Source organism: Lepus europaeus, chromosome 3, assembly GCF_033115175.1.
Source record: "Lepus europaeus isolate LE1 chromosome 3, mLepTim1.pri, whole genome shotgun sequence".
NCBI lineage: Eukaryota > Metazoa > Chordata > Mammalia > Lagomorpha > Leporidae > Lepus > Lepus europaeus.
In genome coordinates, this window is record NC_084829.1 from 10761772 (window position 1) to 10788674 (window position 26903).

A 26903-nucleotide genomic window follows, 5' to 3' on the forward strand; every position below is an offset into this window, starting at 1 on the left:
GGAAAGCCCATCCCCCACCCGCCTGGGTGATTGCAGGTAGAAGCGGCTTGAACCACGCAGTGCTTGGGCACTGCTGCCACTGCCTCTCCCTGCTTTCTGAGCCTGGCAGACAGGGGCTTCACAAGGATTTGTGTTGTTTTCGCCAACTGTTACTGCCGGCCAGAGAACCTATGGACCTGGATTGCATGGTAGGTTTGCAGAATGGGTGCGTCCTGGGCACTGGGTTCATGACTGGGCAAAGCACACATGAAGGAAGCTTAAGTCAGGGCTGTGAAGCAGGGGAAGGAGGCAGCTCATGGTTGTACCAGTCCCACTCACTAGGCGTGTTTCATTTTAGGGATGATTCAGCTCTCAAGGGTGACAGAAAGCAAGCAAGAAGGATGTCGGTAATGAAATAACTTCTATTCTAAGACAATATATCACAAATTTCAATTACTTCTATGCCATCTTCAGACCGTGCTATGGTTCAGTTGTTTTATCTTTTTCCTTGAGTTTTTTTTTTTTTTTAAAGATTTGAGAGGCAGAGTTATAGACAGAGGTCTTCCATCCACTGGATCATACCCTAAATGGCCTCAATGAACAGATCTGGGCCGATCTGAAGCTAGGATCCAGGAGCTTCTTCCAGGTCTCCCACGTGGGTGCAGAGGCCCAAGAACTTGGGCCATCTTCTGCTTTCCCAGGGCATTAGCAGGGAGCTGGAATCAAAGTGGAGCAGCCAAGATTCAAACCGGCGCTACAGGTGGAGGCTTAACCTACTATGCCACAGCGCCAGCCCCTTGAGTTTTTCTTAAACTCCTTTTAACCTTTTAAAATAAATGAACAAAACCTTTTTATTTCACTTTGAACTTGTTACAAATAGTAGCTAGGCCTCCAAATAATAAGAAGTAAAAATAACCAGTGTTAGCCTATTGAACTACACTGTCTATTGACTTATTTTTTATGCATTATATAAAGTAGACCTTATTAACTGTGAACTATGAAAAGGCAAATCTGCCATCCTCGGGCTCTCTGGTTAGATGGACAGATTGATGAGCCCAGCCAGGAGTCTCAGCAGGAGTTTAGTGTTTCATGTGTGTTCTTATTTGGTGGCAAATAGGTCATGGGAGATTGAGAGGCCTTTAGTTAGTCCTGTGCAACTGCAGCAAGCACTCATTCAGCTTCGTAGAGTTTGCTCACCAGAGGAAAGATGATGGGTAGACACAGTGGTCCCATCTTACTCACGAGGGATGTGTTCCGAGACCCCTAACGGAAGCCTGAAATGACAGGTAGTACAGAACCCCTGTATGTTGTCTTTTCCTAATCATACATACCCATAAGAAAATTTGACTTAGAAATTAGACATAGCAAGAGATTAGCAACGATAGCTAGTGGGAGTGCTAAGTTTTGTTGAATGTGATCTTTCTCTCACAATGTCTTTCTATTCTGTATTCACTCTTCCTTGATGACATAACACGATGCTTACCTGACGTGAGGGGAATGACATACTCAGGATGGCCCACAGTTTAAAACCCAGGATTTTTTATTTCTGGGATTTTTCCTTTTAGTATTATCCTGACCATGGTTTACCATGGATAATCAGACCAAAGAAATCAAAACCACAATTTGGGATAATACTAGTCTCTCTCTCATAAGTGATGTCTTGGGTGAAACTGGGCACTGCCCATGATAACTGGCACTTACAGCCAGTTGCAGCAATTTTTTTTTAATTTATCTATTTGGGAGTCAAAGTTACACAGAGAAGGAGATAGGGAGAGAGAGAGAGAAGCCTTCCATCCACTGGTTTACTGCCCAATTGGCTGCGAAGGCTGGAGTTGCACCAATCCAAAGCCAGGAGCTTCTTCCAGGTCTCCCACGCATGTGCAGGTGCCCAAGGTCTTGGGCCATCTTCTGCTTTCCCAGGCCATAGCAGAGAGCTGGATTGGAAGTGGAACAGCTGGGACTTGAACTGGTGTCAATTTAGGATGCCAGCAGCTTTACCTGCTATGCCACAGCGCCGGTCCCTACAGCAATTTTTTTACATCAAGAAATGTAGAGTTGGTAATGTCTCTTTCCCATTGTGTCCCATTGTCCTGTATATAGGATACCTATAAAGACTTAAATTGAACAATAAATATATCACTCATGGTAACTTTGACATAAATATTACATCATCGAATAATTGCAGAATTGAAAATTTAGTCGGTTAAAACACTCTTTCAAAAAAAAAAAAAAAACCTATGTTAATCTTTGTGCCTAAAGCTTGTTTTCACTTTGTTAGAAGACTGGTAAGTAGAAGAAAAATGTTAGACTTATTAGCACCTAGACGTCTGAATAGATGAATCCTGTTTAAGAATTGTAGAGTGGCCCTTGACCTAGTGTTAAGACCAGGGTCAATGTCAACATCCCATATCAGAACCCGGCTCCAGATTCGAGCTTTGTGCCGGTGTAGACCCTGGTAGGCTGTGGTGATAGCTGAAGTAGTTGGGTCTCTGCCCCTAAGAGGTAGTCTTGGGTTGAATTCCTGACTCCTGGTTTTGAGCCTAGCCTGGCCCTGGTTGTTGTGGGCTTTCTGAACAGCAGATGGGAACTCTATTCCTTCCTGTCTTTTTTTTGCCTCTCAGATTGAAAAGAAACATTGTGCTCTGAGCCCGTATTGTTTAGGGCCATAGCTTTGTGCCCATGTACACCAAATGACACTTGTCCTGTGTGTGACCACTGGTGACCTCTTTGGGAAGCACAATGCTCTGTAGTCAGTTTATTTTTAAAAGAATCTCTGAATATTCAATGAAGAATTTTCCTAAACTTGAGTTTGTGGGTTTCAAACAAACATGTTAAGGCTTACTCTAGCTTTCTCTTAGCCGTGCTTTTTATCTTCTGCTGCCCAGGCCTCAAGTTGTCCTCCCCTGAGGAGTTGGAGAAGTTCTGAAAGTCTGATGCTGTCTTCAGCAATTTTTAAAATTTATTTTAAAAATAGAACAATGGTGTGTGTGTGTGTGTGTGTTTATAGAGAGATAGAGAGTGAGAGATCTCTTCCATCTGCTGGTTTCATGCCCCAAATGCCTCTAACAGTCATGTATAGGCCAGGCTGAAGCCAAGAGCTAGGAACTCCATCCTGGTTCCCTACGAGGTGGTAAGGACCAAAATACTTGGCTCTTCTTTCACTGCCTTTCTAAGCACATGAGCAGGAAACTGGGTTTGAAAATCCAGGACTTGAACCAGCCCTCTGATATGGGACGTGGGCATTGGAAGTGGTGGCTTAACCTGCTGCGCCACAATGCCAGCCCTCAGGGATTCTAACTTCATTGGTTTGTGGCAATGTCCAGGAATTTGGATTTCTTTCAAATTCCTCTCCTGGTGATCCTGTTGTATGGCCAAATTTACAAACCATTGCTGTATATACTTGTGTTGTTGTAAACAACCTTCAACACTTTGATGTAAAACCATAGAAGTTGGGAGTCTTGGGGCCAGTGCTGTGGTGCAGTGGGTTAAAGCCCTGGGCTGAAGCGCTGGCATCCCATATGGGCGCCGGTTCTAGTCCCAGCTGCTCCTGTTCCAATCAAGCTCTCTGCTAGGGCCTGGGAAAGCAGTGGAAGATGGCCCAAGTCCTTGGGCCCCTGCACCTGCATGAAAGACCTGGAAGAAGCTCCTGGCTTCAGATCGGTGCAGCTCTGGTCGTTGCGGCCATCTAGGAAGTGAACCAACGCATGGAAGACCTCTTTGTGCCTTGCCCCGCCTCTCCTCTCTCTGTGTAACTCTGACTTTCAAATAAAATCTTTAAAAACAAAATTGGGAGTCTTGCTGCATGAAGTTTGTTTTGTTTGTCATTCTGCTTTTCAAATATTTAAAACAGACATACAAATAAAGGAATCCTCCACCCACCAGTTCACTCCCCAAATGCTCAGAACAGCTGGGACTGTACTATGCCAAAGCCAGAAGCTGGGAACTTCATCCAGGTTCCTATGTGGGCAGCAGGGACCCAAGGACATGGCCCATCTGCTGCCTTCCCAAGCACATTAGCAGAAGTTAAATCAGAAGTAGAGGAGGGGCCAACGCTGTGGCGTAGTGGGTAAAGCCACCACCTGCAGTGCTGGCATCCCATATGGGCGCTGGTTTGGATCCTGGCTGCTCTGCTTCCCATCCAGCTCTCTGCTATAGCCTGGGAAAGCAGAAGATGGCTCAGGTCCTTGGGCTCCTGCACCCAAGTGGGTGACTGGGAAGAAGCTCCTGGCATTGGAATGTCACAGCTCCAGCCATTTGGGGAGTGAACTAGCAGATGGAAGACCTCTGTCTCTCTCTGCTTCTGCCTCTCTAACTCTGCCTTTCAAATAATAAATAAATCTTAAAGTAGTAGAGGAACCGGGACTAAAACCAGCACTTTGATAGGGAATGCAGGTTTAACGGCTGTGTAGCAATGCCCTCCCTACTTTATGGTTTGTTAACTGCGAGCATTAAATGACTTGAAGTCTGCTGTTTACTAGACTCTGGGCTGAAGAACTCTGGAGCAAATGAGCAAGTTCCCCCAAGCTTTGCTTTACTTGTTCTTTTCTCTCCCTCCTCCCTCCTTCCCTCCCTTAAGAGTAAGATGCAAATAGACCTGGCTCCCAAAGTTCCTTTTAGAACTTAACTTCTCTAATTAACCTAAGCATTCATCTCTGGACATAAAGTACAAATATGCAGCAGAATACTGTCCATTCTTAAAAAGAAAATCGTGACACTTGTGACAACGTGGGCAAACCTGGAGACCATGATATTAAGTGAAATAAGCCAGGCTCACAAAGACAAATGCTACATGCTATCATTTATATGTGGAATCTAAAGTTAAATTCTTCAAAGCAGGGAGTAAATTTGTGGTGGGGGTGGAGGACAGGCAGTGGGAGACTGGGAAGACATTTGTCAAAGGATATGAAGTTTCAGCTAGGAGGTATAAATTCAAAGATCCATTGTGCATCACATTGACTACAGTTACCAACAGTATATTGCATACTTGAAAATTGCTGAGAAAGTAGACTTTAGTTTCATGACAGAATATCATAAATATATAATATATATTATATAAATTATATATAAAAATGTTAATTAGCTTGATTTAGGCATTCCACAGTATGTATCAAAACATCATACTGTGTATCATAAACTTTTTTGTCATTCTTTTCTGTGAAATACTGAACTGCTAGACATTTTAAAGGAGGAGTCATTAGGTTTCCCGAAAAGGGACTTATTGGCCATCACTCACCTTAAATGGTATGGGTCATGCTTTCAGGAACAAGGATGGTATTGGTCCAGTCCTAACCTAGTGGCAGCGTCAGGAGCTGATTCTGCATGTTTTCATTTCACGACAGATGCATTTCCCATTTGAGATGACTAGGTGAGATTCAGAGGAGTCCTTCTTGGCCGGGAATGAGTTGGAAATGAGTTGTTACCAGTTGAGTGGTGGAGCCCCTAGGAAGACATGATGGCTTGAGGCTGGACCCTTTGACAGGGCTAGATGGAGCTCAGATGGAGTGGACTTTTGTCAGGATCAAAACAAATTCTATTTGAAAATAAAGCAATCATTTGTTCCAGCATTTATAAAAATTAATGCAAAAAATATAAAAGACTTAAATTATAAATATCAAAGTACAGTTGACTAACCCACTAGACAGCCTAAGTTTGCTCCAAATCGCTAATATTTTGATAGTCCAGGCTTAATTTCAAAACACTTCTATTTAGTTCTTTACTGTCTTGTAATTTTCATCGTATGGATCTTTGACATCTAGGTTGAATTTATTCCAATTATTTAATTTCATTTGGAGCTATTGTGAATGAGATTGATCTTAGAAGTTTTTTCTCAGCCATGGCATTGTCTGTGTATACAAAGGCTGTTCATTTTCCCATGTTGACTTTGTATCTTGTCACTTTACTGAACTCTTCTGGGTTCCAATAGCCTGTCAGTGGAGTCATTTGGATCCCCTATGTATATAGAATCATGTCATTTGCAATTAGGGATAGTTTGATTTCCTCCTTTCTAATTTATATCCCTTTGATTTCTTTTCTCTTGCCTGATGGCTCTGGCCATAACTTCCAGGACTATTTTAGTTACCAATGTTGAGAGCAGGCATCCTTGTGTGATTCCAGATCATAGGTAGAATGAATCCAGTTTTCCCCATTCTCTACAGGCTGTTGGCCATGGTTTGTCATAGGTTGCCTTGATCTGAGAAATAGTCCTTCTATGAAACATGAAAGGATGTTGCATTTTACCAAGTGCTTTCTTTGCATCTATTAAGACAACCACATGGTTTTTGTTCTTCATTTTGTTAGTGTGATGTGTAGTATTTGTTGACTTGTAAATGGTGAACCATCCCTGCATAGCAGGTATAAATCCCACTTGGTCTGGGTGAATGATCTTTCTGATATGTTGTTGGATTTGAATGGCTAGTATTTTGTCAAGGATTTTTACATCTTTGTTTACCAGGGAAATTGATCTATAATTTCTTTCTTGTATCTTTTTCAGGTTTAGTTATTAAGGTGATGCAGGCTCCATAGAGGGAGTTTGGGAGGATTTCCTCCCTTTCAGTTGTTTTGAATAGCTTGAGGAGAATTGGAATGAGTTGTTCTTTAAATGTCTGGTAGAATTTAGCAGTGAAGCCATCCAGTCCTGGGCTTTTCTTTGTTGGGAGGGTCTTTATTACTAATTCAATTTCCTTCTTGGTTATTTAGATTTTCTATGTCTTCCTCACTCAATTTTGGTAGATTGTATGTGTCTAGGAATCTATCCATTTCTTCTAGGTTTCCTAATTTGTTGGCATACAGCTCCTTGTAGTAATTCCTGATGATTCTTTTAATTTCCATGGGGTCTATACTTCCATTTTCTTTTTCATCTCTAATTTTGATTTGGGTCTTCCTCTTTTTTTGGTTAGTTGGGCCAATGCTGTGTCAATTTTGTTTATTTAAGAAAACTAGCCTTCATTTCACTGATCTTTTATACTATGTTTTGGGTTTCAATTTTGTTTATTTTCTAATTTTAATTATTCTAATTTTGAGTTGGTTTTTATAGGTCCTTGAGATGCATTGAAAGCTCATTTATTTGGTGCCTTTCCAGTTTCTTCATGTAGTCACCAATTGCTATAAACTTTCCTCCTAGCACTGCTTCCACTGTATCCCGTAGGTTTTCGTATGATATATTGTTATGTTCATTTGTTTCCAGAAAGTTTTTGACTTCTCTTGATTTCTTCAATGACAATGTTCATTCAGGAGCATGTTTTTCAGTCTCCATGTGTTTGCAAATGATCAAAAGGCTTTTGAGTTGATTTCCAGCTTCATTCCATTGTGGTCAGAGAAGATGCATTGTATAATTTTGATTTTATTTTGAATTTGCTGAGACTTCCTTTATGGCCTAGCATGTGGTCTATCCTAGAGAAAGTTCCATGCTCTAATGAGAAGAAAGTGTATGTCCAACTGTGGGTTGAGAAGTTCTATAGATAGTATGTATACACACTATGAAGTACTACTCAGCTGTTAAAAAAAAAACCTGTCTTTGCAACAAGATGGATACAACTGGAAATCATTACTTTTAATGAAATAACCCAGTCCCAAAAAGATATCATATGATTTCCCTAATGTAACTAATAAGAGTATCTAAAACATAATGTATTGAAGTGAAATGGACATTTTGAAATTCCATGATTGTTTTATAGTTCTTGTCTCTTTTGGTGAGGAACTGTGTTTTCTTTTTCATACTATTTGTTGAACTCTTCTACTTAGTCTAGGGTTAACTATATGATCATTAAGTAGGCTGAAAGTAGATCTTTGTAAAAAATTAAGAGTGGGAATGTGAGAGGGAGGAGAAAGAAGGTTTGGAGCATCAGAGGGAGGGTAGGGGGAGTTGCATCACTATGTTCCTAAATCTGTATATGTAAAATACATGAAACTTGTATATTAAATAACCGTTTACAGAAAATGGGAAAAACACTATTTTTTAAAAAAATCCAAAGACTTGTTTATTTGAAAGGCAGACTTAGAGATAGGGGAAGAGACAGAAATTTTCTATCCACTGGTTCACTCCCCAAATGTTCACAATGGCTGGAACTGGGCCAGGCTAAGTTGAAGCCAGGAGCCAGAAACTCCACCTGGGTCTCCCGTGTGGGTGGCAGGAGCCCGAGCACTTGAGCCATCATCTACCGCTTCCCCAGACACGTTAACGGAAACCTGGATCAGAAATTGAACAGCTGGGACTCAAACTGGCATTCATATGGCATGCCAGTATCACAAGTGGTGGCTTAGCCCTCTGTGCCGCAACACCTGCCCCTACTTTAATGTTTAAACAGAAATAATCCCCCTGTTTGGTCTTTCTTCTAAGGTGTAGAGGGGATTTTCTTTGTGTGTATAAAAACACACACACAGATTTATTTGAAATGCAGGGTGACAGACATCTGCCATCTGCTCATTCACTCCCCAGATTGCTGCAACAGCTGGCTAGGGCTGTTCCAAAGTCAGGAACCTGGAACTCCATGCAGGTCTCATGTGTGGCAGTGCCCAAGTACTTGGGCCATCCTTTGCTGCCGAAGTGCGTTAGCAGGGGCTGCATGGGATGCAGAGCAGCTGGGACTCGCTGCCGCTCCAATATGGGCATTGCAAGCAGCAGCTTAACCTGTGCCACAATACCAGACCCTAAAAAAATGCCTTTATAGCTGCTTTTGTTGTTTTTGTTAGTATCTTGAAGGTTGTGCCAACTCTAACATCTCAGTTAGAAATACCTGAGAGAATTTTGTCATTCTTTTCATAATGTCTGGGTTGAGAACTGACTCATGGAATAATCTTTTTCTTTTCCTCCTCTTTGCTTCTAAATCATTTCATTGTGTGAGAGTTACTTCTCTTATGTCTAACTTGGCAGTAATAAACTTATTCTACGTACATGGCACCAACACCCGTTAACAGTCTTCATTTATCATTGCGCTCGTGTCTTTAAAGTCCAGTTACAGGAAGCATCTGTTTTCTGAGAGTAACGAAGAGTCAAGCAGTAGTGCCAGTGATCGATCTTGGACCAGTAACCAAAAGAAGAAGTCCCTCATACCGTATCCTAGCAGAAGACAAAAAACCAGAGTCAGAAGCAGTGGAAGAAGTAAGTTTAGTGCTTGTCTTTTGAGTCATTTCTCAAATCGGCCAGCAGGTATTAGTTTTTCGGTATGCGCTATGAAAGGGCACCAAAGAAATACATAATCCTGGGGCCTGTCCCTTTCTCTGTCTCACAATTAACTTGGAATGGCAAAATGAACATACACGAAGCAGAGAAGACTTTGGGATGGACCAGCAATTGGTAAGTGTGAGTTACGGATAAATGGAGGGGAATCTGGCATGAGCTGGAGTCATCAGGAAATCTTTGACGAAGAGGGAGGCGAGACATGAAAAGGAATGGGATTTGAAGAGCAGAGGGGATGGGGAAACAGTCATGTGAGACCATGAGGATCTGGGGGTGGTGTTCAGAGATAAAGCCTGGGGCAGAGTCCTGCAGGGTGGTGAGGAACCAGGCTGAACAACTCAAAAGGGATCTGCAGACAGCAATTGGGAAGGGGAAGATGTCCCAGGCATTGGCCTGCACACCTGGGAGAGGGAGAGTGGAATTTCTCTGTGTCCCTTAAGGAAATATATTCATGCTGAATTGAGTTCCCTCTTTCCCTTTGAAGGCAAAGTTACAGAGAGAGGGAGGCAGAGGTAGTCTTCCATCTGCCGGTTCACTCCCAGATGGCTGGAATTGGGCCAGACCAAAGCCAGGAGCTTCTTCCAGGTCTCCCACATGGGTGCAGGGGCCCAAGCACTCGGGCCATCTTCCACTGCTTTCCCAGGCCGTAGCAGAGAGCTGGATCAGAAGTGGAGCAGCTGGAACTAGAACCGTTGCCATGTGGAATGATGACCTTGCAGGTGGTGGTTTTACCTGCTACAGCCCTTACATTTGCTTTCTTTTCTAGTTTTGCCACTTTTCTCTCTTGGCAGTGCCAGCGATCGTGAGAAAAACCAGGTAAATAAATTTCCTCTGGGCTGCCATGCACTCTTAGGGGATAAACTGCACTTCTCAGACTTCCAGAGATGTGAGAAAAACAAACTGGTGGTTTAATGGTATGTAAATGACTGCCACAGAACCTGCGAGGACTACTAAGCGTCCAGCATGAATTGCTGATTTCTATAAATATTACTTTTCAAAACATTTAAAGAAAGGGTCAGAAGTTTTTCTGTAAAGGGCTAAATAATAAAACGTTTTTAAATGTTGATTTTACTGGGGAAATAGATTGGGTGGTGGGTGGGTGCAGAGAAGGAGATGGACAAAGAGATACTTTGTATCCGCTGGTTGATTTCGCACATGTCTACAACTGCCAGGGCTGGGCCAGGCTGAAACCAGGAGCCTGGAACTCCATCCAGGACTCCCATGTGGGTAGCAGGGGCCCAAGCACTTGCGCTGACATCCTCTGCCTGCTGGGATGGGTTAGCAGGAAGCTGGGTGGGATGAGAGAGGAAGGTCTGGGGCTCCAGGCAGCACTTAGATATGGGATGCAGGCATCCCAAGAGGTAGCTTAACTTGCTGTACCACAATGCTCACCAGTTTGCTTGCATGCTTGTTTTACTTAAAAGGCAGAGAGAGGAGTAAATATTTTAGGCTTTGCAGGCCATGTTGTTTCTTTGTCAACAAATCATCTCTTCCTTTGTAACCCAAAAGCAATCATAGACAGTGTGGAAATGAAAGGGTGCCCTGGGTTCCAATAACACTTTGTCAGCAAGAGCAGGCGGTGGATTAGACGAAATCCTGGTTCTCCAACTTCAGTGACCAGGATAATTTGGTAAAGAACAGATTACCGAGTTCTGTACCCAGAGTTTCCGACTGAGTAGATCATAGAGAATTTGTGAATTTGCATTTCTATCAAGTTTCCAGGTGTTTCTGATGTTCTAGTTCCAGACCATATTTTGAGAACTGCTCATTTATAGCAGTCAATCAATCAAAATAAATTTAAATATTTAATTTAAAATGCTTAAGCATTGAATACTTAATCTGCTTAGAAAGACACTGAAAATGTCTTGGAGTTTTTTTTTTTTTTGATAACTTGTTTTGAATGGTTATGAATATTAACACTTCAAGGTACTATATTTTTGGCTAAACGTCTGATTCCATTACAGAAGGACACATCCAGGCAGAAGAATGCTGCACCAGAAGAAATTCCTGAAACAAAATTGCAGGGGAGTTCTGCCACCGTAATTCCTGAAGATTCTGCCCAGAGAACAGGTACATGATTTTCTGTTGATTTGTGTAGGAGATTATATAAACACATATGTGTGTGTATATAGGTAAAAGTACTCTGTGGCAAACAAAACATTTTTCTTGTAGTATCTGTTAAGGAAAGTGTAAATATGATTGTCTCTGCAAAAAGAATATGGAGGTTTTTGGATCTTAATCTAGTCTTTGAAATTTTAGAAGTCTTTATTTTTTCCTTCATGTTAATGTGATACTAATACACATTAACAGAACAGATTCCATGTACTTCATAGATACAGCCCTAAGAATGTAATGACATTTCCCTCCTTTCCTCCCTGCCTTTTTAAATTTTTGACATAATATCTTCTTGAATTTACATTATAGTCAAAGGCTTAATGTTCCACTAAAGAGTTCAACAAGTTAAAGTCAAAAGACTAGTTCAGTGGGAATTTGGGCAAGGCCTAGGAACAATAATCATATGAAAAATGCCCCCTTCACTCATATACAGTGAATTTTTAAATAATCACGGATCATTAAAACTATAGTAGTATATCATTCTTAACCATTGGTTTGACCAAACTGTGTTGTAGCAATACAGAAAGTATTTGACAAAATTTGAAATCACTTTTTGATGAAAACTCTGGTCAAATTAGGTGTATATGGACTGGTAGCTTAGCATGATAAAGGCTAACAGCTAACATCACGTCCACAGCTAACATCATAGTTAGTGGTGAGAAGTTGAAAGTGTTTCCTCTAAGATCAGAGTACTAGAAGTCTTAGCTAGAGCAATTAGACAGGGCGGGGTTGGGGGGGGGGGACAGGCATCCAAATTGGAAAGGAGGAAGTTAAATTATCACTGTTTGCTGAATTGATCTTTGTATGGGAAACTCCAAAGACTACAAAAAACCTGTTAGAACTAATAATTCAGTAAAGTTGCAGGATATGAAATCAAACTACAAAAATGTTTCATATTTTTATATACTAATAATCAACTATCTGAAAAACAAGTCAAGACAATCCCATTCCATTTATAATCACATCCAAAAGAATGAAAAACTCGGCAATAAATTTAGACAAGGGGTGAAAGATTTGCATATTGAAAACTGTAGGACATTAATGAAATCAGTTGAAGACAAGTAAGTGGAAAGATCCCCCATGTCCATGGACTGGAATAATTAGATGTTGCTCAGATGGCCATATTACCCAAAGCAATCTAGATTCAATGAAATGTGTATCAAAATTTCAATGGCACTTTTCCCAAAAAGAGAAGAAATAATCCTTCAGTTTGTGTAGGAACTCAAAATACCTCAATAGCCAAAACAGGCTTACAGGGCAGAACAAAGCTGCTTGAGTTTATATTTACAAAACTCTAGAAATAGAAACAATGTGATACAGGTATGAAAACAGTCACAGAACTGATAGCATGACTAAAGACTAGTTGTCTGCAATGGGTATGGTTTTACTTCTGAGCTAAGGATGCACAATGAGTGAAGGAAAGTTTCTTTATGAAATGGCATTGGGGAAACTGGATATCTGTGTGCAAAAGAATGAAATTGGACATGTCTTACTCCATATGTAAAACCTAACTCGAAGTGGATTAAAAGACTGATTTGAAACCATAAAACTTCTAGTAAAAACATGGAAATAGGTTCTTTGATGTTGGTCTCGGTAGTTGTTTTGTATAAGACACCAAAAGCACAGGCAACAAAATAAAAGTAAACAGGTGGCACTACATGAAATTAAACAGTCTTCACATAGCAAAGGAAACCGACAGGATGAAAAGACAACCTACAGGATGAGGAAAATGTTTTCAAGTTGTGTATCTGATAACAGATAGTATTGAAAAGATGTAAGGAACCCATACAACTCGATACAAAACAACCAAGTAACCCAATTTAAAAGATAAAGGACCTGAATAGACATTATACCAAAGGAAGCATACAAATGTCTTAGAGACCTGTAAAGATGTACTCAGTATTGGGAAAGGCAAACCAGTACAATGAGCTGTTGTTTCACACCTGTGTAAGATGGCTATTACGACAAGGAAACAAGTACTGACAAATGTTTAAAAGTGGAAATCTGGTGTGGTATACAGTAGGTGGAAATATAAGTCAGTGTAGCCATTATAGGAAAAAGCATAGAGGGGTCTCAAAATTAAAAATAGAACAATCTAGCAATCTCACTTCTGGGTTTAAATCCTAAAGAAATGAAATTGGTATTCCAAAGAGATACCCATACTCCCAAGTTCATTTTATCATTATTAGCAATTGCCAGGATATGAAAACACCTACATTTCCATCAATGGATGAAAAGATGAAGAAAATATAGATTTTCTTCAATCACAAAAAGAAGGGAATACTGCCACTTTTAACAATAGGCATGAACCTGAGGGACATGACGCTAGGTGAAGTTAGCCAGACACAGATAAGTGCTGTGTGATGTCACTTTCACGTGGAATCTTAAAAAGTCAAGCTTGCAGAAGTGACTGGGTGCTAGGGAGCGGGAGAGATGAGGGAGTGTTGGGCAAATGGCACAAAGTCTCAGTTCTAAGTTGAATGAGTTGTGGGGGTCTGATATGCAGCATGCATGGTGATCTCGGTATTAATCCGAGTGATAACCATGACACGATGTACATGTATGAGCATCACACACACAGGAGAGGGGTTCTAAGACAGAAGAGCAGAATCGCAAGGTTGACCTGCTAGGATCCTTGCCCATGTCTTTTGGGGCCAAATAGATTACTCCTAATGTCCTTGATTTAGTTGAGGTAATTGACTGTACTATCTACAGATCTACAAACCTAATTAACATACATGTCTTGAAAAACACAAGGTTCTCATTTTTTAGCACTGTGTCCACTTTTAATTGATCAGATTTAATAGAGAGCAATAGTGGAATGTGATTTCCTCCAATAATTTCTTGGCGTGTTTATTCACTTGACACTGTTCTCTCTCTCCCTAGAAAGTCGAAGTCCCCAGCTGCTGAGTGGGTTTTCTTCTTTAGAAAACTCAGAAACTGAAGACAAAATATCTAAGGTACTTTTTTTTTCTTTTTTTCCAGTTTGTCTGAAAGGCAGAATGACAGAAAGCTTGATTGTGTGCATGGTAGAGATAGGCACAGGGCAGTCTTCTGTCTGCTGATTGACTCCCCCAATGTCTACAACATCCAGGGCTGGGCCAGCCCAGGCCAGAGCTAGGAGCCTAGAACTCCATCCTGGTCTCCAGCTTGGATGGTAGGCACTTAAGTACTTCAGCTGTCATCTGCCGCCTACCAGGAAGCTAGATCTCACGTGGAGCAGTCAGGACTCGAACCAGGCACTGCAATATATGGAATTGGGCATCCCAAGAGGCAGCTTAACCCATTGTACCACTACGCCCACCCCTAAGGTACTATTTAATTGTTAGCTAGTCACCTGGCTCCCCCCCCATTAATATTTATATAACATACGTGCTTGTCATTTTTAAGGGAATAATATAATACCACTTATGTCTCAATTACATAACTATATATATGTATATGTGGTTTGTTTCTTCTGTTTTTTAAGATTGGGAACCAAGAGTCAACAATGGAAAATACTAGCTTCAAACATAAGCTGCAAAACTTGGAAGACAGAGGTAAGAGAAGGATAAACTCATTTTGCAGAAGGAAGTGAAGGTAAAAGCACTGTGCAGAGTGACCATGGCCAGGCCACAGGCCGAGCAGTCTGAGCGGCTTTCCCAGCTCCAAACATTCACGAAAGTCAAGGGAGCAACTGGGGCTCTGCTCGGGAGCCAGACTCTTGTGCCAAGGCAGGGACAGTCTAGGACCTGGATCCCATCAGCCGTCCTCCTGCCCAGCCCAGGGAGGGCGCTTTGCTGGGGATCACAGCGCCAGAGCTCATCTCATCCCCACATATGTAGGTCACTTCCAATTCATAAGTAATGTCCTAAGCAGTTATGTGGCCAGGTTATTAATCATTCTGAATACATTTTCTCAGGGTGACAGTGGTAAGAAGGTTTCCAGGCTACTTCACAGTATTGCATTTGTATGATAATGTGTTACTATGAAATATGAATATGCAATGTGTTAATATATTAATGTAATATAACACCTAGCCACTCCTTTTTTTTAAGATTTATTTATTTTTTTGAAAGGCAGAGTTAGGGAGAAACCGAGATCTTCCATCTGCAGGTTTACTCCCCAAATGGTTGCAATGGCCAGGGCTGGGCCAATCCGAAGCCAGGAACCTAGAATTCCATCTGAATTTCTCACATGGGTGGCAGTGGCCTGAGCACCTGGACCACCTTCTGTTGCTTTCCTAGGTGCATTAGCAGGGGGCGGGATTGGAAATGGAGCAGCTGGGACTTGAACCCAGAGCTCCGTGAGATGCTGGTGGTAGGTTAACCCACTGTGCCACAATGCCGGTTCCACACATAGCCACTCATTCTATTTCTTAGCTGCATCTCTTTTCCTTGATATTTTAAATTAAACATGAAAATGGTTCAAATGGTTATAATTTATATGCAGAATGTTTAGAATATCCACAGAAGTATCTGTGAGCCACCATCCAGTTTTAGAGAACACTGCTGTTACTTTGAAAATTCTGCCTTGCTCCAACCTAAAACCTCCCATCCCAGCACCTCAATTGGAGATACTAGCCTTAGATTCCACTGATTTTTTCCCCCTACTTCTGCATTGTGAAAAATGTGATTCTTGTAGAAGTCGTACAATGTGTACATTTAACGAATGATTATAAAGTGAATGTGCAACCGCTGCACAGGCTGAGAACTTTGACAGCTTCCATTAGCTTAGATTCCTGACCTCCTAGGTCGCTCCCTGTTAACTCCCCATTCCTTGCAGAGCTAAGGACTGTCCTGAGTTTCGTGGAAATCCTTTGTAGTTGTTACCTGTCGTCGTGCTTCCTCTGTGTGTTCCCAAATGCTGCATGTGAGATGCACTAAATACTGATGTGAAAAGTGAACAGATGGCTTTATACTGGGTGTTTCGTGTGTGGGTTTGTTCCTTGGCTCGACATTTACCAGAGCCCTTTGCATTGATGCACCCGGGTGAAGTACGTTCCCCCCATCCCAAGGTCGCCTCAGTTACATGAAGATATAGCACGAGGCAGCATTTCAGTGGGATATGGGGCATTTGTGATTTAGCAGGGTCAGTTTTTGTATAAATGACACTAGAAGGTGTAATACACCTTTCTTCTGATACAAATGTGTACAATTGCTAGGTTAGAGAGTATGTTTATCTTCAGCACTCTTGGATGTTTGTTTTTCCTAAGTAGCTATTTCAATTTTGTTTCCTACCAACTCTGTATGTAAGAGTTTTGTGGTTCCATATCCTTTTTATTATTTTAAATGTCTTTAAATCATGTTTGATTTTAAACTTACATAAAATTATACATATTTATGATATATTGCGTGACGTCCCAATGGTGTACATCATTTAATAAAGGGTAAATAGAACTATTGACATTCTGGTGAAAAGATGAAAGATTCTCTTTGGCCTTTATTTTTATATGTGTACATATGTGTGTGTAGTTTATAGAAGAGGGGCGAAGGGACATTGCTTTATCTAGTCAGCCTACTGTGTGAGAGATCACCAGAACTCTTTTCTCCTAACTGCAACTTAGTAACTGCCAATCAACCTTTCCCCCACCCTGCCTCCCTGCTACTCTTCCCAGCCCTTGGTAACCAACATTCTACTCTCAAATTCCATGTGATCATTGTTTTTAGACTCCACACATGATTGGCAATATACCGTACTTGTCTGTCTTTGCCTGGCTTAATACGCTTAATGCAATGACATCCTCGTTGTTACAGATGATGGGATTCGTCCTTTTTAGGGCTGAGTAGCGTTCCATTGTGTCTATGCACCACGTTTTCTTTATTCCTCCGTATATGGACACTTGGGTTGTTTTTGTTGCCTGGCTGTAGAGATAGTGCTGCGGTGAATATGGGAGTGAAGCTGTTGGACAAACTGATTCCAGTTCTTTCTATGTACACCCAGGAGTGGGATCGCAGGGTCGTGTGGTGGCTCTGTTTTTATTTTTGAAGAACATCCATACTGATTTCCACCAGTGGCTGTGATAATTAAAATTCCCATCAATATTTAGGAGGTTCCCCTTTCTCCACATCCTCACCAGTCCTTGCTCTCCTGTCTTTTTGATAAGAACCATTCTAACTGGAATGAAGTGGTATTTCATTGTGGTTTTAACTTGCATTTCCCTGATGATTAGTGGTATTGAGGGTGTTTTCCAATGTATGTATTGGCCATTTGTATGTCCTCCTTTGATAAATATCTATTCAGATACCTCCTGTTTTTAATTATTTTTAAATATTTTTTATTTGAAAGGGTTTGGGGGTGAGGAGAGGAATCAGAGAATGAAAGAGAATGAGAATATTGTCCATCTACTGGTTTACTCCTTGAAGGACCACAATGACCAGGGCTTGGGCCAGACCAAAGCAAGAGCTTCATCCAGGATTCCCAGGTGGGTGCAGGGGCCAAAGCACTGGGACATCTGCCGCTGCTTTCCCAGGCCATTAGCAGGGAGCTGGATTGGACGTGGAGCAGCTGGGACTTGAACCAGGGCTCATGTGGAATGCTGGTGCTGCAGGCGGCAGCTTCACTCACTGCACCACAATTCTGGCCCAAATTGGGTTGTTATTTGGGTTCCTTGCGTATTCCGGATGTGAACCACTTGTCAGGTACATAGCAAACATTTTCTTCCATTCCAGAGGCTTCACTCTGATTGTTCACTCTATTATGCGGAAGCTTTTCAGTTTGATGAAATCCTATGTCTGTTTTTGCTTTTGTTGCCTGTGTTTTGGGGGTTTTATTCATTGGCATTGTATATTCCAGTGTCCTGAATTATTTCCTCATGTTTTTTCTAAGAGTATAGCAGCTCAATATCTTGAGGTTTTAAATCCATTTTGAGTTGTTTTTTGTATATATAGTGAAAGATAGGGTCTAGTTTAAGTTTTCTGCATGTCTCATTTTATGTACTCCATTTATTGAAGAGACCATCTCCAAATGCATGTTCTTAGCAGCCTTGTCAATTTTCTCTAGTTAGTGTCTCTGAGTTTGAAGAACTCCCTTTAGCCTACTCTGAACACAGATCTGGTGGTGATCAGTTCTCTCAGCTTTTGCTTTTCTGGGCATGTGTTTTTCTGTCTCTGCCACGTGTAAAGGGTAGCTTTGCCGAGTACAGTACTCTTGTTTGGCAGTTTTTCCTCTAAGTACTGCAAAGGGCTTACCCAGTCCCACCTGGCCTGAAAGATTCCTGCTCAGAAGTCCACAGTCCGGGAAATCTGGACACCCCCATGTGTTAATTGTTTTCTCTTGCAGCTCTGAGAGCTTAAGTATAATGTATCTTGTGGTATAATTGCCTCAATTGAATCTGACTGTGACCTTTGACCTTCCCATCCATGGATAGTTGTATCTTTGCCTAGGTTTGGGACATTTTTCTGTTATCTCTCTGAATGTGCTTTCTACCCCTTTGGACTTCTCAAGGCCCTCTTGAAGTTTCCAAAAACTCAAATGCTTCTTATTTTGATGCTCCGCCAACATTCCCATAAGCTTCCTTCATTCTTACTCATTCTTTTTTCTTGTTTCTGTTCTGTGTATTTTCAAATAGCCTGTCTTCATGCTCACTACTTATTTCCCATTTGACCTATTAATATCGTTTCTTGTGTTGTAAGTTTGCTTAGTGTTAGTGTACTTTTATGTTCAAAAACTTCTAAATATTACTTCCTACTCTCTGAGTATCTCTGTTAGGGTAACTTTTTTTTTTAAGATTTAATTATTTATTTGAAAGACAGAGTTACAGAGAAGCAGAGAGAAAGAGAGCTCTTCTATCTGCTGGTTCACTCCCCAGATGGCTTCAGCAGCCAGAGCTGTGTTGATCCAAAGTCTGGAGCTTCCTCTGGGTCTCCCACACAGGTGCAGGGGCCCAAGCACTTGGGCCATCTTCTACTGCTTTCCCAGGTCACAGCAGAGAGCTGGATCGGAAGTGGAGCAGCCAGGACTAGAACCGGTGCCCACATGGGATGCCGGTGCTACAGGCAGCCGCTTTACCCACTACACCACAGCGCCAGCCCCTCTCTGTGTCTTCTGAGTTACTCAAATTTCCTTAAAACATGTTTAAAATTCTGCGTCTAAGAACTTACATATATCAGTCGATCTCTCCTTGGTTTCTGGTTCCTTATTTGTTTGTTGGTTGACGCCCTGGTTCCCTGGGAGTCCTTGATGCTTGCTGGCACATGCTATCATCTGTGTGTCAGAGGATTAGAGCTTTTCTTCCAGTCTTCATAAGCTGGCGTTTGTCCTCCCAGAAATTCTAAGCAGTCTGCTTATTTTCTCTGAGTCTGTACATGTTACTGCTATTCCAGTACTAGAGAACGCCCCCTGTTGAGGTTGGCTGCAAGTTCTCCATAGGCTGCTGGCTAGTGCTTCAACACTAGAGGATGCCCAAGTCCAGGCTTGTCCTAAATGTGGACATGGTACATTCAGGATGAACTTGAGACGTGTCTACAGAGGGGTAGTCTGTCACCTCGAGCCTCTTCCTAGGGCTAGATAGGCCCAGACTCTGGTCAGTGATCCAGGGTGCGGCGAGTATCCAGGGTAGCACCCGGGTTGGGCATGGTAGATCTCAAACCCAGCTACTCCCTGCCCCTTCTCATGTGACCACTGAATCCCCACTGTCTCCGCACCCAAAGCTCCCGCTGTCTCTGGATCCAGAGGTTTCTTTGTCAGCCTCTGCAGTCAACAGAGAAGCAGATGTTCCCTGAGACAGCTCCACCTAGGCGTCTGGATCCTGGGAGGCTGTGGGCACCTCCCAGCCAGGGCCATTGTCAGTGGGGCCTGTGGATTGTTCCCTCCACTAGAATCTCTGGATCACGTGTGTATACAGGAGCCACTGCCCCGAATGGTGCTCCCTGCCTGCCACTGCTGCTGGTACTGCCGAGAGGAGGCCTCCAGTGTCAGCCAGTTGCTGTGTGGGCACAAAGTCTTCCACAGTTCCCACCCAAACCCAAAATGGTTCCCACCCTTTCTCTGCCAGCCAGCAGGTGCTGTTGTGGGGATGTTTGGGTGATGTAAATGTGCCCTCCCCATTTCCACTTTGTGGGAAACCACTAGCCCCCAGGGCTCCAGTCTGGACCCAGGCCGTGCTCCCCCTCAGGCTATATCCCCATGGGTTGCTGCAGTCTGGTCTCGCCTTCATCTCCAAGCAGCTGCTATCTCTGGTTCTCGGCTGCTACACTTGTGTCCATGTTCGTGCTGCACATCCGCACCCTCCACACGGGTCCACAGTGTTCTTCCTCTTGCAGGATTCCCAGTGTGGTTTTCTCTCCAGCTCTCCCTGAGAGTGCACCTGCTGCACTTTTTTTCTGTTTATCCCTAGCCTAGTACAGTATGTCATTCCCTGATATGCCATCTTGGAATAATCTGCTACATTCTTAGGTCTAATAGTTTATCTGAGGAATCTCCTGGTTCTTCAAAGTAGATTTTATCATTTGCAAAAAAATGGTAGCTTACATCTTTTGATTTTTACATCTTCTGCTTTTTGTACATCTTTTACTTTGGCCATTATCTTACATATATATTAAATATAGCAGTGATGGTCTGTATCTCTTCTTCCTAATGTTATAAGGATTTTTCTGAAATTTCTCCATCAAATAATATTTGCTGTAGAATTTTTTAACTTTTACTTAATGAATATAAATTTCCAAAGTACAGCTTATGGATGATAATGGCTTCCCCCCCTCCATAACTTCCCTCCCACCCACAACCCTCCCCTCTCCCACTCCCTCTCCCACTCCCTCTCCCCTTCCATTCACATCAAGATTCATTTTCAATTCTCATTATATACAGAAGATCAGTTTAGTATATATTAAGTAAAGATTTCAACAGTTTGCACCCACACAGAAACACAAAGTAAAAAATACTGTTTGAGTACTAGTTATAGCATTAAATCACAATGTACAACACATTAAGGAGAGAGATCCTACATGAGGAGTAAGTGCACAGTGACTCCTGTTGTTGACTTAACAAATTGACACTCCTGTTCATGGCATCAGTAATCCCCCTAGGCTCTTGTCATGAGTTGCCAAGGCTATGGAAGCCTTTTGAGTTTGCCAACTCTGATCATATTTAGACAAGGTCATAGTCAAAGTGGAAGTTCTCTCCTCCCTTCAGAGAAAGGTACCTCCTCCTTTGATGACCTGTTCTTTCCACTGGGATCTCACTCGCAGAGATCTTTCATTTAGGTTGGTTGGTGTTTTTTTTTTTTTTTTTTGCCAGAGTGTCTTGGCTTTCCATGCCTGAAATACTCTCATGGGCTTTTCAGCCAGATCTGAATTCCAAGTTCAACCAACTGCTGATTGTAGGTATTGCAGAAAAATCACATTTGGGGGCCAATGCTGTGGTGCAGTTGGTTAACACCCTGGCCTGAGGTGCCGGCATCCCATATGGATGCCAGTTCAAGACCAGGCTGCCCCACTTCTGATCCAGCTCTCTGCTATGACCTGGGAAAACAGTAGAACATGGCCCAAGTCCTTGGGCCCCTGCACCCATGTGGGAGACCCAGAGGAAGCTCCTGGCTTTGTGTTGGCACAGCTCTGGCTGTAGGGGCCAATTAGGGAGTGAACCATCGGATGAAAGACCTTTCTCTCTGCCTCTCTTCTCTCTGTGTAACTCTGACTTTCAAATAAATCTTTAAAAAATATTAAAATCATGTCTGTATTGATCATGTGTTGATTTTCTTATTATTTACTAAACAATGCAGTCTAGCATCTTTTAAGATTTATTTAATTGAAAGAGGGAGGGAGAGAGATTGATCTTCCATCTGCTGGTTCACTCCTCAAATAGCCACTACAGCTGGAGCTGGGCTGATACAAAGCCAGGAGCCAGAATCATCTTCTGGGTCTCTTTCATGGGTCCAAGGACTTGGCTCATCTGCTAATTTCCCAGGCACAATAGCAGGGAGCTGGGTTGGAAGTGGAGCAACTGGGACTCGAACTGACAACTACAGGGAATGCTGGTGCTGCAGGTGGCAGCTTTAATCACTACACTACAGTGCCAGCCCTAGCATCTATTTATTAATAATTTACATTACATTAGGTATTTTCAGGAGTCTAGAGATGATTTAATACATACAGGTGATCTGCATATGCTCCATGCACACATTGCACCATTCTGTGTAAGGGATTTGAACATCTGGATTTTGTATCTATGATGCCCTGGACCAATTCCCTATGGATAAAAAGTACACATTTGTTTCAATTCACTTAATAGTCCTGATATGTCCAACCTGTGTCTTGGGAATCAGTTTGGGAATTTTGTTTATTTTTATTAGAAATGTGTGTCTTTCATTTTTTTTTTTTTCCCTGTGCTTCAGTGTTTAATTTTACTCTCTGGCTGTCTCTCTTTTTGTACTAGCTGATTTCCATGGTTTTTTTTTTTTTTTTTTTTTTTTTTGACAGGCAGAGTGGATAGAGACAGACAGAAAGGTCTTCCTTTTTGCCTCCAATGGCCGCTGCGGCCGGTGCACGGCACTGATCTGAAGCCAGGAGCCAGGTGCTTCTCCTGGTCTCCCATGCGGGTGCAGGGCCCAAGCACTTGGGCCATCCTCCACTGCCTTCCCGGGCCACAGCAGAGAGCTGGCCTGAAAGAGGAGCAACCAGGACAGAATCCGGCGCCCCAACCGGGACTAGAACCCAGTGTGCCGGTGCGACAAGGCGGGGGATTAGCCTGTTAAGCCACAGCGCTGGCCCCATGTGTTCTCTTGTCCTTGATAAATATTACTATTTATTACCTAATTCATCTTTTGAAAGAATCAGTCCTTTGTCAGTCTTTTCTATGTTTATTGCTATCTGTTATCTGCCTTTCTTTCCTCTTGCATCTGAGTGTTTTCTAGGGCTATTTCTCAAGGTTTTGGATTGGATGTTCATTTGTTTATAACCTGTTTTGTGTCTTGACGAATATATTTCAGTTACCTTCTTAAAAAGGTTTTGGCTGTGTCACTATGTTTTGATATGTGATGTTTTAGTTACCGTTAATACTATGATTTCCTTTTGGATATTTAAAGATTTCAGTTACTTAGTAAAATATAATTTCCAAGCATGTGGGATATTCTAAAGCTATCCTTTGGTTGCTTATTGCTGGCTTCATTGCAACATGCTTAGAGACACAGCACAAGATTGGTCCTTTAGAATTTGCCGGGGCTTACATGGAGGCCTCAGTGTACTTGCCTTCTGGCTAATGCTGTGTCCAGATGTCATGCGTAGTCCATGTGTCCTGTCTCCCCGTGTTCCTTCCATTTTTATTTGGCATATTCGGAGGTGGAGGTTGCCACGTGCATCAGGAAGCGACACATTTTTCCTAATGCTTGTGACTCAATTTGTGTTGATAAAGCAATACCAGCTGCATTGAACTTACGTTTACCTGCCATTTCTCTTTTCCTCATTCTTTCACTTCACTTTTTTTTCCCAGAAAACTTTTATTTAAGGAACACAAACTTCATGCATTCCATAAACACAACTTTAGGAACGTAGTGATTCTTCCCACCATACCCGCCCTCCCACCCACACCTCTTCCTCCTCCTCCTCCTATTCCCATTCTTATTTTTTACTAAGATATATTTGCATTAACTCTATCGACATATGATTAATTCTATTCCAAGTAAATAGTTCAACAAATAATATATTTAAAAAACTGCTCCTCAACAGTCAAGACAAGGGCCATACAAATTCATTGCATCTCAAAGTATCAATTTCACTTCTATGGATTACCTTTTAGGGGCTCTATTATCACAGATCAGGGAGAACATATGGTATTTATCCTTTTGGGACTGATTTATTTCACTAAGTATGGTGTTTTCCAGTTTCACCCATTTTGCAAATGATAGAATTTCATTTTATGTTGACCGCTCTGTAGTATTCCATGGTGTATATATCCCATAATTTCTTTAGTCAATCTTCAGCTGACAGGCACTAGGGTTGATTCCATATCTTAGCTATTGTGAATTGAGCTGTGATAAATGGGGGTACAGATCTCTCTTTCATATGCTGGTTTCATTTCCCTTAGGGTAAATTCCCAGGAGTGGGATGACTGGGTCGTATGGTAGGTCTACATTCAGATTTCTGAGGTATCTCCATACTGTATGCCACAGTGGCTGTTCCAGTTTGCATTCTCACCAACAATGGATTAGTGTACCTTTTTCCTCACATCCTCACCAGCGTTTGTGCTTTGTCCATTTCTGTATGAAGCCATTGTAACTGGGGTGAGGTGAAACCTCATTGTGGTTTTGATTTGCATTTACCTGATGGCTAGTGAGCCTGAGCATTTTTCATGTGTTTGTTGGCCATTGGGATTTCTTCTTTGAAAAATGCCTGAGTCCTTTGCCTATTTCTTAACTGGATTGTTTTGTTGTTGAGTTTCTTCATCTCTTTATATATGCAGATTATTAATCCTTTATCAGTTGCATAGTTTGCAAATAATTTCTCTCATTTTGTCGGTTGCCTCTTCCCTTTCCTGACTTTCTTTTGCAGTACAGAAGCTTCTCAATTTGATGTAATCCCATTTGTCAATTTTAGCTTCAACTGCCTGTGCCTTTGGGCTCTTTCCCCAAAACTCTTTGTGCCAATGTCTTGCAGGGTTTCCCCAATGTTCTCTAATAATTTGATGGTATCAGTTCATAGATTTAGGTCTTTGGTCCATTTTAAATGAATTTTTGTGTAAGGTGGGGGTCTTGCTTCATGCTTCTGCATGTGGAGATCCAGTAGTCCCAGCACCATTTGTTGAAGAGACTGTCCTTGCTCCAGGGATTGATTTTAGCCCCTTTGTCAAAGATAAATTGGTTGTAGATGTGTGGGTTGATTTCTGGTGTTTCTATTCTATTCCATCCATCTGTTTTTGTACCAGTACCAGGCTGTTTTGATTATAACTGCCCTGTAGTGTGTTCTGAAATCTGGTATTTTGATGCCTCTGGCTTTGTTTTTGTTGTATAAGATTGATTTAGCTATTTGGGGTCTCCTGTGCTTCCATATGAATCTCGGCATTTTTTCTATGAGGAGAATGTCTTTGTTTTATTTTTAAAATTTATTTGAGAGGCAGAATTACAGAAAAAGATCTTCCATCCACTGGTTCACTCCCTAAATGGTCGCAATGGCCAGAGGTGGTCTGACCCGAAGCCCTGAGCCAGAATTTTCTTCCAGGTCTCCCTCATGGATGCAGGGGCCCAAGCACTTTGGCCATCTTTCACTGCTTTCCCAGACCATAAAATGGAGTTGGGACAGAAGAGGAGCAGCTGAGACACTAACCATATGGGTTGCCAGTGCTGCAGGCGGAGGCTTAGCCTACCATGCCACAGCACCAGCCCCAGAATAAGGATTTAAAAAATTTAAGGCAAAGGCAGAAGGAAAGTCCTCAAGGCTAACATTTTACCAATGGCAAAGTGAGAGTGAACACTGAAAGACCTCTAAGCACTATAATTAGAGGACATTTCACATTTTGAGAAAGACTGGACAGACCAGGAGCCTTCAGCTGCCTGCCATGCCCATAGGCCATTCTTCAAAAAACTTTGTGACTTTCTAATCCTGTCAAAACCAACAGCCAGGAACTTTACCAAAAGGAGTCAGGTAGGATGGATGTTAAGAGGTCAGGGTGGCTTATCAGAAAAACCCTGCCCAGGGCCAGAGGCATGTCTGCACTGACTAGTGGCAAACAAACTCAATCATAATCTCTTTTGGAACATATTTTAAATTAAGACACACCAAGGCTGGCGCCGTGGCTCAACAGGCTAATCCTCCGCCTTGCAGCGCCGACACACTGGGTTCTAGTCCCGGTTGGGGCGCCAGATTCTATCCCGGTTGCCCCTCTTCCAGGCCAGCTCTCTGCTGTGGCCAGGGAGGGCAGTGGAGGATGGCCCAAGTCCTTGGGCCCTGCACCCGCATGGGAGACCAGGAGAAGCACCTGGCTCCTGGCTGTGGATCAGCACAGCACGCCGGCCGCAGCGGCCATTGGAGGGTGAACCAACGGCAAAAAGGAAGACCTTTCTCTCTGCCTCTCTCTCTCACTGTCCACTCTGCCTGTCAAAAAAAAAAAAAAAAACAAAAAAAAAAACAAAAACAAAAAAAAAAACCACACACACCAAAACAGAGGACAGCAACAGAAGCTGAGAAGTAAGCTCTGAGTCGGCAATCGGTAACAGAACAACAATGAAAAATACTTTTGATTAGGTGACCTAAGGAGCCAATATAGACTCCCTTGCTTCAAATAAAACTAACAGCTCTGTGACCTCACCTGGATGTCTTTGCCTATCAAAATCTCATTTTTGAACACCTGAAAATAATGATGGAGCATGCCTCATAGTAAATGTAATAATTTACATAAAGTGCTTAGGTTAGTTCTTGCCATATCATAAGTGCTTAGTGGCTATTCTATTTTCTTTTTTAAAAAAGATTTTATTTCTTTGACAGTTACAGACAGAGGGAGAGACAGAGAGAAAGGTCTTCCTTCCATTGGTTCACTCTCCAAATGGCCGCAATGGCTGGAACTGCGCCGATCCGAAGCCAGGAGCCAGGTGCTTCCTCCAGGTCCCCCACATGGGTGCAGGGGCCCAAGCACTTTGAGCCATCTTCCACTGCTATCCCAGGCCAAAGCAGAGAGCTGGACTGGAAGAGAAGCAGCCGAGACTAGAACCGGCGGCCATATGGGATGC

The 26903-nt window shown here is 42.3% G+C and overlaps 1 protein-coding gene across 1 annotated transcript in view; it reads left to right on the plus strand.

Annotated features, from left to right (window-relative positions):
• SYCP2L (synaptonemal complex protein 2 like) overlaps positions 1–26903 on the plus strand; it is a 192242-nt gene that overhangs the window by 43149 nt on the left and 122190 nt on the right. Inside the window, exons 19-23 of the mRNA XM_062187104.1 lie at positions 2258–2264; positions 8926–9076; positions 11081–11224; positions 14156–14229; positions 14739–14808. Coding sequence (XP_062043088.1) covers positions 2258–2264; positions 8926–9076; positions 11081–11224; positions 14156–14229; positions 14739–14808 — 446 coding nt within the window. The remainder of the gene's footprint in view (positions 1–2257; positions 2265–8925; positions 9077–11080; positions 11225–14155; positions 14230–14738; positions 14809–26903) is intronic.